General features: G+C 57.6%; 3 protein-coding genes across 3 annotated transcripts; 1 reads left to right on the top strand and 2 right to left on the bottom strand.

Moving 5' to 3' along the window:
* Positions 1-1,418: 1,418 nt before the first annotated feature.
* BET1L (Bet1 golgi vesicular membrane trafficking protein like) lies at positions 1,419-5,632 on the top strand. Its single transcript, XM_029957590.1, has 4 exons — positions 1,419-1,545; positions 2,640-2,731; positions 3,011-3,067; positions 3,213-5,632. The coding sequence occupies exons 1-4, from the start codon at positions 1,527-1,529 to the stop codon at positions 3,378-3,380; spliced, it is 336 nt and encodes a 111-aa protein (XP_029813450.1). The 5' UTR covers positions 1,419-1,526; the 3' UTR covers positions 3,381-5,632.
* Positions 5,633-6,984: 1,352 nt separating this feature from the next.
* ODF3 (outer dense fiber of sperm tails 3) lies at positions 6,985-10,799 on the bottom strand. Its single transcript, XM_029957589.1, has 7 exons — positions 10,623-10,799; positions 10,105-10,221; positions 9,496-9,696; positions 8,963-9,064; positions 8,657-8,778; positions 7,754-7,894; positions 6,985-7,166 (listed from the first exon to the last, which is right to left on the bottom strand). Exons 2-7 carry the CDS (start codon positions 10,211-10,213, stop codon positions 7,077-7,079), a joined length of 765 nt encoding a protein of 254 aa, XP_029813449.1. The 5' UTR covers positions 10,214-10,221; positions 10,623-10,799; the 3' UTR covers positions 6,985-7,076.
* A 952-nt stretch (positions 10,800-11,751) lies between these two features.
* Positions 11,752-12,629, bottom strand: SCGB1C1 (secretoglobin family 1C member 1). Its single transcript, XM_029957151.1, has 2 exons — positions 12,327-12,629; positions 11,752-11,908 (listed from the first exon to the last, which is right to left on the bottom strand). The coding sequence occupies exons 1-2, from the start codon at positions 12,627-12,629 to the stop codon at positions 11,876-11,878; spliced, it is 336 nt and encodes a 111-aa protein (XP_029813011.1). The 3' UTR covers positions 11,752-11,875.
* Positions 12,630-13,871: the final 1,242 nt, after the last annotated feature.

Genomic DNA, 13,871 nt, shown 5'->3' with positions numbered 1-13,871 from the left:
GGTTGCGCGCCGGGGGGGCGGGGCCGGCCGTGCGCGGCTCCTCCCTCAGGGCTGTGTCAGGGCTGCGCGCGCGCGGGGGACTCTGGGACCGGCACGCACAGAGCTGTGCGGCGGGGCCGGGGCTGAGCTGGGAGAGGCCGGGATGGGCATGCGCCGCGGCTCAGGGGTGTGTCAGGGCTGCGGGCTCCTTAAGGTGGCGAGACTTGTACCAGCTGACTGGAACTTTAAGATTTTGCCCGGAGTTAGCTGGGGTTTCAAAGATTCTACTCGGTGATCGTCCGACTTTGGGGCCGAGTTGCCTCTGAACCTAACCCCTGCTTCGTGGGCTGGAATTCCCAGCATGCGAGGACCTAAGCCCGCCCCACCGACCCTCACACCCACGCCCCTCTTGATGGACAGAACGAAAGAAGTCGAGGGGAAAGTCCGCGTGCAAAAGACTTTGCCTACTGTATGCGAGGTCCCTGCTTTCGTAGAGGTGTTTCAAAAGTGAACATAAGGGAAAACGGACAAATAAGACGCCGATAGGCAGCTATAGTCCTGTGATTTACGAAAAAAGGCGGAGAGCCTGGTGGGATGCAGAGGGATCTGATGAAATGCCACTTTTGGGGACTGGACGATAAGAAGTAATCTGGGGGAAGGTCATGCAAAACAAAAAGCAGCCAGTGCCGAGATGGGAATGGCCGTGTTGGGAGAGAGAAAACAGACATCCTTGAATCTGAAAGAAAGGGGAGAGCGGGGGAGAGGTCAGGATGAAGGCAAAGGCTTATCTTGTGCAACTTCCTGGGTGTGTAACCCAGTCTGGCCTCGACTCAGCTTCCTCTTTGGAAAAGCAGACATGGCAGAAGTTCCCGTTTCAGTGTGTTGTCAGGAGGACTAAATGACACAGCAAACGCTCCAGTAGGATGGGGAGGTATCCCCTGTGCAACAAGCCTATGTTGACCATCTCCTTCGTACCGCCACTCTCTCAGCGTCCGGGTGCAAAGGCAAGCGCCCAGCTCCTACTGTCCCCACCCCCACCACCCAACCCTACACTCCCACCCCTCGTCTGGCTTAATTTTCCTTCAGAATGCTTCACCCCTGCATCTTCTGCAGCGATCGCTCGTCCCAGGCCCCGATCTCCACTTTGCCGCACCAGTAGTAACCGGGGCCGGGATTCGCACCGCAGCCGGGCGGGGCCGGATGCCTGTTGAGACCCCTTCCAGACTCTCTCGCCTGATAAAGGGCTTGGGAGAGCTTCCTACGGAGGACCTGACCCCGCCTTTGGCGCAGTTGGCAGGTAGAAGTGTCTGTCAACAAAGTAATTGGCAGGGGAAAGCGCCAACCAGCAAGCGGTCCCCAGAGCGGACGGCACATCCCCTTCCCTTGTCCGGCGGCGGTACAGACCTCAGGTTGGTTCGAGTCCTCGGCCGGAAGTCGGCATGCCCGAGCGGAAGGGGCGGGGCCGAGTGGCCCTTTCCGCGACTGCGCCACGTCCGAGGAGGCTGTGGCCGCTCTGTTGACGGAGCCCCAGGCCGGGGCCGGGCGCGATGGCGGACTGGGCTCGGGGTGAGCGCGGGGGATTGAACCGGATGGCAGCGCGGCCGGCCGTGAACGACGCGGCTGCCAGCTGGAGCCGCCTCCGCCCGCCCCTGCCCCGCTCGCTGAATGGACGGGGAGCCGGGCTGCGCGCGGGCGGGGGAGGGGTCGCTGGGGCCCTGCGGGTGCTCCTGTCCCTGCGAGGTCGTTCTGTCCGGGGCCTCCGGCGGGCCACCGGCCCACAGGTCCCGGAAGCTAGCGTGGGAAGGAGGCTTTGCTTGGTGGGGTGGCCCAGGCAGGCCCGTTTGCCTTCGGAGAGTCACTGTTCGCACCTGGAATTAGGATGCTGACGCCACTGTCGCAGGGCTCTTGTGACTGTTAAGGAATTACCGAACACGAAGTGGTTCGCAGGACGTTAACATCCTTTCTTTTGGGGTTTGTATTCACTAGTGATTCGTAGGGCTGTGCCTCGGTGTCCCATTAAGGCATCCCGACCGCTGCAACTTGGGGGGAGATGGTTCTCAACCACCTGATGTGACAAATTCAGAATCATCCGACACAGCACTAGTCATGGCTCAGGGTGTCCTGTAAGGTGCGGGTTGTAGAGGTGAGCAGACCTAGGGCCTGCACTCAGGATGGACCTCAGCCCCTATCTGGTGTGTTGGGGAGCTTTGATAATTTGTTTCCTCTTTAGTCACTTGTCATCCCTTCAGGACCCAGTTCATGGGCCATCCCTGCTAGAGCCTTTCTGCTTCCCCCCTGGGTGTTCATCCTCCCAGAATTAACTGTCTGGAGGGATCGTGCACGTGCTGTAACAATATCAGAAAGTGCCAGTAGGACTTGCACCCATTTGGGGTGCCTGGATGTGTTCACAGGACATGGGCTCACGTGACAGGTACTCACACACACTATCCTTTACACAGCGTGTCATGTGTGAAGTCCATGCACTGGACCCTGGGTTAGGGTCGGGCCTGCTCAACAGATGTGAACTCAGTCCTCTGAGACTTCCAACATGGCTGGATAGGATTGGAGCGAGAGCCCTGAGGCTACAAAGGGCTGACACGCAGGGATCAAGGGCAGTGCTCACAGGTGGATGCTCCCCCTCAGATTCTCCCTTCTCGCAGCTCAGAGCCCCGCCGCTGTGGAGGAGATTCTAGACCGGGAGAATAAGCGGATGGCCGACAGCTTGGCTTCCAAGGTCACCAGGCTCAAATCGGTCAGTGGTGGTCGTCCCTTCACCTCCACCTGGCACCCTGGAATGGGGACTAGCGGGTGGGTAGAGGCTGGGAAGGGTTTCGGGTAGTGCCCATCTTCCTGGTCTCATCCATGGCAGCACTCATCTGTGTGAAGTCCAGGTGATACCTGAATGTCCTGATCTCTGCTAGTGGTACTGTGTCTGGCAGTTGTTGGCAGGGTCTGCTGGTCTTATGGGGGATCAAGTGCCATCCAGTGTCCCTTCTCTGGCCTGACCTTGCCCCCTCTGTGTCCTGACCAGCTGGCCCTGGACATCGATAGGGACGCAGAAGACCAGAACCGGTACCTGGACAGCATGGTAAGGGCCTGCAGTGTGCGTGGGCTTCGCGTTCAGCTCTGCCCCTCACTGCCTGCTGTGCAGGCTCCCAGCGTTGCCTGCAGCACCTGCGTGTCGGTTGTGGAGGTGCTGTCCCTGTGTGACTGTGCTGGGATTCCTCCCTCAGGACTCGGATTTCACAAGCATGACAGGCCTGCTCACAGGGAGCGTGAAGCGCTTTTCCACAATGGCGAGGTCTGGGCGAGACAACCGGAAGCTTCTGTGTGGTATGGCCGCGGGCCTGATCGTGGTCTTCTTCATCCTCTCGTATCTCCTGTCAAGGGCAAGGACATGAGCCACTAGGAACTGGCTTCTGTGGGTGCTTGGGACTACCAGGGTCTTCCCCTGCCTGGTGTCCTAGGCTCCAGAGGACCTATGTACAAAATACTCCTTTGAAACGATGATCGTAGCTTGGGAATCTTCTTCCTGTGTGACTTCCTCTGCCCCAGTGAGCTCCTGTTGGCTGGTCCCATGTGCGCAAGGGTCTCTTTCAATTGGGGAGACCAAGGCCCAGCTCTCTGTACTACTGCCGGTGCTAGAGGCTCTTGCAGAGCCAGGTCTGAGCAGAGCAGCTGGGAATCCCGGACATGGCTACGTGTGGCTAACAGCCTTGCCCTGTTCCTTGGGGCTTTGACGTCTCAAGGTTCTGCCCCATCCTTGGCTCTGGGTAGGCCACATCTGATATCTGAGGTGCCTGGAGCTGACACAGGAAGGGGGTGTGGCTGTGAACTTTGAGCCCCATTTCTACTTAGAGGTGGCAGATACGCTTTCTAGGGCTGCTGAGCATGGGCAGATCGGTGTCGAGGGTTCTGCCATGAGGCATTGCCTGTCCTCCGGACCCTCGGGGAAGGGCAGGGTGTTGTGGATGAAGGTGTGGACTGTACCCTTGGCTGGAGTTCCTGGGCCCTATGAGATCCAGTCCTTCTGGATCTCACAGTCTTGTATCCAGGAGCAGAAACTCCCATTTTCTCAGAATTCAAGAGCTACTCAACACCAAAGATGTATTTCCGGGACACCAGACCTTTAGAAGCGGTTCCATCTGGCAGAGTGTGTGTTGAGGGGGTGCCTTCTATGGGTCAGGACAGGAGGCTTCCCCACAAGGACTCTCTTTATAGGACCCATAGGTCATTTCTGGAGTGTCAGCAGGCAACTTCCCCTCCACCAAGCGAGGCCCTTTGACAGTGAGTACCGCCTTACTAAGGGGACTCTTAGTTATCTCCGCATCCCCAGCCTCTGCACACTGCCCTCCATACCCACCCACTGTTCCCAGGGCCCTCACTGCCTATTTGGCCAGCCCCATGTTCACACAAATCGAACCACAAGCCCAGCTGGACCAGCGGCTTCTCACGCCATAGTGAGGTATTGGCACCTCGCTTGTGCACAAATACATGTAACAAACGATTCATTGACTCCGTGTCCTTCCCCATCTTCGGCCATCCCAGTTACTTTCCCTTACTTTCTGAGGACTGTTGGCTCCCTATCCACCTCCTTTTCCGGATCACACACATTGACCACACGTCAGCTCTCTTGGCCCCACTTTGCTCTGGTCTCCAGCCCTGGGCACCTCCCCTGTGGCACTGAGGCCTGTTCTCCCATCTTCTGTCTTGTCTTCCTCTCTGTTGTCCATCCAGCAGGCCTGGCCTTTCCTCACATGGTCATTCCGTTATACCTGCTGCCCTCAGCCTCCTGGAGGAGAGGATCCCCTTTCTACTTCTGCATGCTCTGTTCTGACTACCTCTGCTCTTCCACATGCTAGTTTCTCATCCAGTGTGGTCGATTGACCTGCCTCTGTGTCTCTGGGACTTTGCTGTTTCTCCTTACTCCTTGACATTCCTTCTCAGGCTCCCACTGTCCTGCCTCCCTCCCCAGTCCCCATGCTCTATGGCTTTGACTTAGCCCTCTGCTCATTTCACATTAAATTTCGCCACACGGGCATGTTCACTGGTCACCAAGCTTAATAGAGGCTGCCAAGGGCACTGCAGACACATCCTCACCCTGCATCTCCTGCTCTTCCTGGGCCTGTGGTGCTGACCTCACTTTCCGAGAACATGCTCCATTGTGGGAGCCACAGCACACTAAGCAAGCTGTGCTTGCCTATTCTGCTGATGCAGACTAGTTTAGATGTTTTGTTTTGGGGGGTCTTGCCGAGTGCTTTCTGCTGTCTCTCTGAGACTCCAGCTGCAGTGTTCTCTCCTGAAGTCTCCATCTCTGTCTCTCCATCTCCACTTCTAGCTATTTTGGGGGCTGGGTTTTAGTTCCTTTCTGGTTTACCTTTTGGTTTCTCATTCTCACTGCATTGGGGTGGATTCCATGAGGGGGGCCTGCCTGCAATTCTGCCAGCCTGTCAGAGCCTTCACCCTCCTCCTGCTCAGCCCTGTGCACTCAGCACCTACTTTTGTGCATAGGCAGGGTTTGCTTACATTGGTCCCTGAGACTAGTAACAAAAAGGACCTAGGGACCCAGTCTGTGCCAAGTGAGGACACACTGCCATGCTCTATTCCATAATTCAAGGACAAGGCGTTTAACAATAAAAATTTGGAATAAACAGTCTTTGGTGTCCTTATTTCCTTGGGTTTCATCTGGAGCTGATCAGGTCCACAGACAGGCCCACGGACACTGCTGGTCTAGACCCTGCTTCTTCCTTTCTTGGTTGCCATGTCTCTGCCACCTGCCCTCACTTGGCCCCCCACCCTAGGCAGGTGGTCACAGGCTTATCACTTTCTCGGCCAAGTTTCTGTAACTCAGATGGGGTTGATAATAGCATTACTCCTGAGGGTTAAATGAATAAATGTGAGGTGCTCAGAACACATAGCCTGATGTGGTCCCAGCTGGGCCAGGGTCAGCAGCCATATTGTGCTCTGTATGGCTATGGCTGGCCAGCTCACAGAGACAGCAGGCAGGACCACCCACCTTGAGGTCTTCAGTGACCTCCCCAAGGTCGAGGTGAAATCTAGACTCCCTCAAGGCCTGGTCTTAGACTCCAGGTGGCCTCTGGAAATGCCTGTGTTTGGCCTCACTCAGACACCCCCTTCCTGGCCCTTGTCCTCACGTGTTTCCTATATTGCCTTTGCTGCTTAACAGATCACCTTAAAACTTAGTCACTTATAATAATTTTTGTCTTAGGATTACTGTGGTTGGAATTTGAGACCCGCATGGTGGGGACAGCTCTCTGCCTAGAACATCGAGGCCTCAGCTGGGAGACCTGAGGCTGGTGCTGCTGTCACCTGAAGGCTTCCTCATATCCCTGCTGGTTGATGCTAGAGTGAACTCATGGTCCAACTGTGCTGGCTGCTTGGAGGTTGAAATGGCCACACCACATGTTGGGCGCACATCACGGTGGTGGCTGGTGCTGAAGTGAGCACGGGGAGGGGGTACACAGGCAGAAGCTATTTCCTTTATATGTCGTGGCCTGGCCTGGCCTTAGGAGTCATACAGTACCACCTTATTCGGGGTGGTCATAGGCCCTAGTCCAGATTCAAGCAGAGGGATACAGATCTCACGGGCGAGAGTCATGCTGGAAGAAGACCACGCAGGAGGGGATGGATGCTGGTGTGACCGTCCTTGAAGTGCACAACAACATGTGAAGTGCAGGGCCCAAGGCAGAATTAGGACAGTGGGCATGGCAGGGCGCCCAAGGATCCCAAGCCCTCCTCTCTCTCAGACTCCAAGCACTGGAAGCCAGGATAGGACCCAACAGCCTGTGCTGGGGGTGCCTTCCTGAAAAAGCTTGATCCTACTGTCAAGACAAACCCATTAGTAATGGGATCTGTGGTTTATTAAATATCTGGGCACAGCAGGAAACAAGATTAGCAAATGGGAAAGCAGAATAGAAAAAATAACTGGTCACAACTGTCCAAACAGGTATGCTCTGCCCTGCAGGGCTAGGCTGGCCACAGCCCAGCTGGGGGAGGAGGTGTCCCTGGCCCATGGCCCGGATGTGGGAACATGATGTGCAGTGGCTGTGAGGGATGGGGTGCAGTGGGGGCCAGAGTTATTCCACATCCACCACGAGGGGCGTCATGTAGTCGGAATGTTTGATGCCGAAGGTGATGATGGTGGCGCAGGGCTTGGTCACTGTCACCTGGGGAGGAGAGGCTGTGAGAGGATCTGGCACCCCTGCCTGACAGGTCCTGCCCTCCCTGGGGCCAGAGCTCCTTACAGTGGCTTCACTGTCCCTCCTGAGCCCAGGGCCAAGGTGACCAGCACCAAGGCCACACTACCAGGTTTGGTGAGTGATCTGCACACTAACTGTTGCTGGTGTCTAGGGAGGCAGGACCTGCCAGTTGGGGAAATGGTGTGCCAGGAAAACAGCATTCTAGGGATGCATGTGCCCCCCTCCCCAGGCTCACAGGCCCTTCCCCACCCACTCTGGGCTTGCTCCCCAACTATTCCTCTGGTCTGTGCCTCCCCCCCAGCACCCCAACAAGGCTGTGCCCCTGCTGACCTCACACCCCTGGGATGTATCCCCCAACAACTCAACCACTCTGGCCTGTGTTCTGGGCTCCCCAGGCTTTGCCCCCTCACCCCCTCTGGGTGGTACCCCTACTCCTCCTGCTGGGTTGTAACCACCCCCATGCCCTCTGGGCCATGTCACTCTCATCCCCACTCCCTCCTCACTGTAACTCCCCACCCCTCACCCCACCCCTCTGGGCCCTGCTCTTCCTGGACCTTCTCAGGACTGTGGGCTCCTGGTCCTGGCTTTAGGGTCTTGTCCCCTGGGGCCTCCACCCGGGCTGCCATGGTATACTGTGGAGCCTTGAACTTCGTCACCTGCATATCAGTTTGGCGGTAGGCTGCAGGACCTGGGGTCTAGGAGGTGAAAGAGGCTCAGACAGGCTTGGCCTGCCAGGGCATGTGACCCCAAAGGGTAGGTGGCCAGCATCTGACAGTGGGTTTCAAGGCTTGAGTCACTGTGTGTCTGTGTGTCCGGGGTCCCTTCTGTCTCCAGACAACAGTCACACTGTAGGAGGACCTTCTGCATGGAACATTGCCCCTCTACTGAAGCCTCGCTATGTCAATGACACCTCAGTGTGCGTCAGTCTCAGGCTTGTCCCTTTGGTGTGCACAAGAGAGGCCCCCTTGCAGCTGGGAGTCTGTCCTGTGAGATTTGATGGCTGTGGGCTGGACTGGTGGGGTCAGCAGTGCTGTGAGACCACTTTGAAAGTCTCCTCAGGCTCCTCAACCTCCTGGGTAGATGCCTACCTCAGGGCCTTTGCACTGGGTGTTTCTGCATCTGGAATCCTCCTCCCCCAAATATCTCACATCTTCTCATCTTTCTGTATGCCACCTTATCAAAGGCTGCTCCCACCCAACCTGCAGCACCCCCTTTTTTGCTCAACTCCCCTCAGCACTGTTGCTATCTCCATCTTCGTCCATTGTCTGCCCCTCCTCACCCCAGGAATGTAATCTGGGGGTGCAGGGAACAGGGTGGTGCCATGCATGTGGCTGGCACCCAGAGGGTGAAGAGCTGATAGGTTTCAGTCTGGTGGGACCAAGTTCTGGGGAGGAAGGGGCCAGATGGGCCATCTCTGGGGGACGAACAGTTCTGTGCTCTGGCAGGGGGACCCTTGCCTTGTGCAGGTCATCACTGAAGCTGCCCAGCTTGCTGCGGCCTTTGATGGAGAAGGAGGGTTGGGACACCTTGCCAACAGTGTGGGGCCCCATGACCGCAGGCAGCATGTAGGCGGCAGGGCCTGTGGGGTGCACAGGCAGTGAGTCTCAGGCTGGACAGAACCCTGCATCCAGAGTCTCCGATGGCTCCTTCCCTGGGGTTTTCCACTTCCAGGAGTGCAGCCATCAGGTTACCCTGTCTCACCTCCCCGCCCCTGCCAGGGTCCCCACCCCGGTTGGATGTTGGCTGTCAGGGCTGCTGCACACCTGGGGTGCTGTCCACTCGGAAGGTCTTGGTCCGGGCAGAAATGGAGTGGCTGGGCGCTGAGTCAAACACGTGTTTTGTACATTTCTCTGGAAAGTAGTCACCTGGCTCGGGAGAGGAGTGGAGGGTGTGCTGGGAGTGGAAGGACCATGTAGACAGGCTACTGGCTCTGTTCAGGGGCTCAAGGAAAACCCTAAACATTTCAGGCTCAGGCCAGCTCTTCACCCTCTGGGTAGCTGTCACGTATGGTCCAGGCTCCAATACAGATTGGCCAGGGGATGTCTAGGAGCTGCAGGAGTGGGGGGGACAGGTTCAACTTTGAAGGAGGAAGGGCAGAGTTTGATATGGGCCTGGTGTGGGGACTTAGAAAAGCCCAGGTCCGAGGATGCTTTGGGCCTGATGGTGTCACTCAGGAGGAAAACAAGGGGACAGGAGAGCCAGGATGCCTGTGCTTCCTCACACCTTCACTTGGAAAGGACACGCAGTGGCCACTAGCAGGGTTGGGCAGGGCTTTGGTTGGGCCAGGCTCACTCACCAGGGCCAGGGGTCGTGATGGTTTTAGTGCAATAGCGCCCCAGGATGGAGTAGGCAGGGCCAAGGTCCTTGCCAGTCCTCAGTATCTTGGGGTTCACGCTGTAGTGGGGCCCCGGGGAGCAGTTCTCTGCCAGGAGCATGGGGGCCCCACGGAAGCTATAGGCTGGTGCACGCAGCTTGGTGGGTGTGTGCTTCACAAAGCCTGTGGGGCAGGGGTTCTGAGCAGCCCAGAGCCAGATACCATCCTTCTCCCCACCCTATTGACCCCAGAGGGGTTGATGTGCTGGGAGTCAGGGATGAGCCCCCAACCTTCCCAGTACCAGTGCCCTGCCTCCTCTGAACCTGCCCAGGCCCACACCCTGGCCCCACTCAGACCCTCCTTAGACCCACCTCAAACCTTCCCTAGACCCTTCCCAGCCCCACCCCAGCCCCACCCTATGCCCTCCCCAGACCCTCATCAGACCTCTCTGATACCCCCCAGAAACCCCCCATAAGCACCCTCCCCAGATCATCTCCAGACCCTCTCCAGGTCCATTCCAAGCCCACCTCAGAGCTACCTCCCGCCCCCACCTCAGTCCCATCCCAGCTTCCCAGGCTCCTAGACTCTTACCAGTGGTGGGTGGAATCAGGTACTTGGGTCCTGGACTGCTGTAGAGGGCCATGATGGGTCCCCGGGGGCGATGGGGCCTCCAGGTGCCCACCCATACTTCCTCTACCATGGCTGGCTCTGTCCATGGATGGGAGGGTGACCAGGTGCTGAGAGGTCCCAACTCCCCACCCCATCCCTGCCTTGTCCCCACTGGTGGACATAACTGCAGGCCACAGCTTCCTCAGTGAGGTCTTCAGTTGGGGCCCACACAGAGCTTCTGCTTGGAGTAGTGGGTTTGCTCTGCTCTCACTGGCCCCCAAGAGGAGGAGCGTCAGACCCTTATGCACAGGCTGGGAAGGGCTGTCTCTTCCAGCCTCACTGACCACATTTCTCTGGCTCTCCGGAGGCTCTGGGCAGGTTTTTCCTATTCAGGGGACACTGGGCACCACTGGGCAGGGAGTGGTGGGGAAAGGTAGAAAATTTCTTGGCTGAGGCTGTGCTGTGGGGCAGGGAGAGGGCCACCCCAGAGGAGCCCTTACCTTTTCAGTCCAAGAGCTGCACTCAGAGCAACCTATGGACCGGGCCTCATTGGAGGTGGTCCTGTCGCACCAGCCTCAGTGCCAAGCAGTTCTCGACAAAGGGGCATGGAAAGGAAGGCCTCTACCTCTCTCTCCTCTCCCCAGGGGGCTTGGAGAATTGCGGGGGGGATTCTGGCCCCTGAGCTCTAGAATGTGGCTCTGTGGGACGGCAGGTTCTAGATCACTCTCTGTGTGATGAAGACAATGGTCTCTGCCCAAGGAACCCCACCCTCACCAGGCATGGCTCAGGTCAGGACTTTGCTCTGCTCCTCACTATGGTGAGGAGACTTGGAGGGTGGGAAAAGGGACCGTGAGGTTCTGTACTGTACAGTGAGGCCATGGGGCCCAGAGCTGGAGTGGCCGGGGAGCAAAGGTTGAGGGAGATGAACCTAGTTAGCCTTGCCCCCAGTGAAGACCACAGATCTGGGGAAACTGAGGCACAGGAAGGCTCTATCAGCTGGGATCTTGGGATCCAAGGTGAGGGGAGGGTCAGCACTGGTTGGGGAGGTTGAGGGGAGAGCTGCTGCTCTTCTACGGAGCTTTTCTCAGACCCTGCTCTCCCTCCTATGCCATGGCTGGCCATGCCCACCCCTCAGACCATGGGTGTCCTCAAGACCAGGTACACTTTCTTCTCTACTTTGTCAAGGTTCCTCTTGGGGGTAGGGCTGGGGTCTCCATGACTTCCAGACAGATTCTTTCCTTGTGTGACTTTGGGGAGAATGCTTTCAACCCCTGGACCTGTGCCATGTGTATATTGTGGATATTTATTGTCTTGGAATGACAGTCTTCAGATGCGGAAAGCCCCCAGCCTGACCTCCCAGTTCTGGCCACATCGTCTGACTAGGGCTCTTTGGCCTGCATCCTCTAATGCACTGCTCCTGCACCCCACCGCCGCCTCCTGTAGCGCTTCCCTGTCCGCTCCCCCGCATGTCTTGCTCTCTCAGCCCACACGGCGTCTGGTTGCTCCGTCTTCCGTGTGGGGCTACTTCTACATCCGTGCTTTGTGGGTGTGACCCTGTGTCTGTGAATCTGCATGTCCGTGTAGTTATGTTTCTGACTGTGGGGAGAGACAGGAGCCAGAGCCGGAGCTGCAGGAGGCTTTATTGATTGAACAGTTTTAGGATAAATTCACATATGGAGTGGTATCGGGGTGGTGTGGCCATTGCTGCTTGTATAGCTGGTCCTGTGGCTGCTTGGAGCCATGACTGGGTCCACTATGCATCATCTTGACTGCCCAGCACTTGCACCTGGAAGGCAGACAGGAGTGGGCCAAGAGGGCTGGGGGTCCCATACGTAGTGATCAATAACTAGAAAGCCCCATCCCCATTGGGCAGATAGGCCCAGGCAGTCCCTGGTATGCTCTGGCACATTTCAGCCAGTCCCTGCTGGCAACTGGGGAAGTGGTGTGTACTTGTATGCAGGTGTGCCACATGCATATATATGTGCTTATGGGCGACTGAGGCTGCTCTGTGGGGAGTGAGGTCTGGCATGTCCACTTCTGCTAACTGAGACAGGTCAGGGTGTCTGTGGGGTGGTGGCTGTATTGGGGCGATAATCAGGAGTCACAGCATTTAGTGGAGGGCTAGTGGGGTAGGGCTGTGTGTCCTGCTGGGGCTGCAGGCCTTTGGGGAATGGGGTGCCCACCCCCCACCCCAGCCACAGTACCAGCAGCTTGACCAGCTCCGCCTTGTGCATAGGTTGCAGGCCATCGATACAGGACTTGAGCTCTGTCAGTGCTGCCTTGGCATCTGCATTGACATCATACTTGCCCAGGGGTCCCTCATATAGCTCCTCTGGGGACCCCACCAGCAATGTTTGCAGGAATTCCATGAAAAACTCACTGTTGTCCTCTCCGGTGGCCAGCCCTGTGTGGTGGAGGAGAGATGACACCAGCACAGGAGGATTCCATTCCAGCCCACCCCAGACCTCACAGTGCTCCAGCCTCAGCTGTGTCCAGACCTTCTGCATCACTGCCTACCTCACTTGCCCCAGGTGTGCCCCCATGACCACCCTACCTCACCTCCCCCAGGTCTTCCTCTGTAATGTCCCCTAACTCCACCTGGCCACAGACCCCTCTTGTCACCCCTAGCCTCAGCAGCCTCTCTCCACTCTGGGTTTCCCTGGCATTACTATGGAAGGTGAATCAAGCCCCTAATGTGGCTAGAATTTTTCCTCCATGTGAAGTTGACTGACCTGGGGCTTGGAGGGTTGGGGTCAGGCTGGGCTGCATTGGTGACATTGGGCTTGGTAATGCTAGGGCTGGGGCAGAGGTGGGAGCTGGGCTGGGTGGGGACTGGGGTTGGCAGGGGCATCAGGGTCATGTGCCCACACTTGTGTTCTGTGATGGAGGCCATTTGGGCACCTAGGAAGGCGGCCACCCATCACTCTGAGGGGCCTAGTGCCTGGATTTTAGCCCCACAGATTCCTGTCCATCCCCCACAATTGGGCCCTGCTGGAAGCGCACAGACTTACCGCAGGAGCAAAGCAGGGTGAGGGCCACCAGCAGGAGGGTGCTGCTCCCCTTCATGGCAGATAGCAGAGGTCCCTCAGGAGCTGCCTCTGCAGGCTTTATGCCCCACAGGTGGCACCTGGCCTGGGGGCGGGCCCAACCTGCCCATCAAGACCTTGGCAGTGAGAGCACAGGTTGGGTAGCCAGGGGCGTGTCCTCGTCCTGGGCCCCCACAGGTGTCAAGGAGCAACAGGCCTGGGGCTGTGTGAGGTGCAGTCGGCTTGTGGTTTTGAGTTGAGTGGACATGGGAGAAAGTCAGATGTGAGGTCATTGAGGAAGAACAGTGGAGGCCGGGGCATCACGGGACTCTGGCCATGCCTGGCTTGTGGCTGAGGGTGATAGGTTCTGGGGTTGGGCTCAAGCCTTTCTTTTAGGGTGGGAGTCCCCGCTTTGCTCAACATGCCTCGGGGTCTCCCTGGGGCAGGGGTTGGGGACTTCCTGGGCCTCAGGATCTGGGTAGTGAGAGATGGGCCCAGGGCTGCAGGAGGCCCAAGTGGACAGCAGGGTCCAGTGGGTGGAGGTGGGCCCCAGAGGGACTGAGGGGAGAGGAGCCAGGCCACCCTTGGGGACTTGTGGGATTATCCCATCATAGCAGGAAGCAAGGAGGGGTCATATCTGAGACACAGTTTCCTTCTAAGGTGGGCCAGCCTCGGGAAGTGTAGCATTTTGGGGAGATGTTCCTATGTTAGAATGGAGATAGA

This window comes from Suricata suricatta, chromosome 11 (assembly GCF_006229205.1).
Source record: "Suricata suricatta isolate VVHF042 chromosome 11, meerkat_22Aug2017_6uvM2_HiC, whole genome shotgun sequence".
Taxonomy (NCBI): Eukaryota; Metazoa; Chordata; class Mammalia; order Carnivora; family Herpestidae; genus Suricata; species Suricata suricatta.
This window is presented reverse-complemented; position numbering and strand designations above follow the sequence as displayed.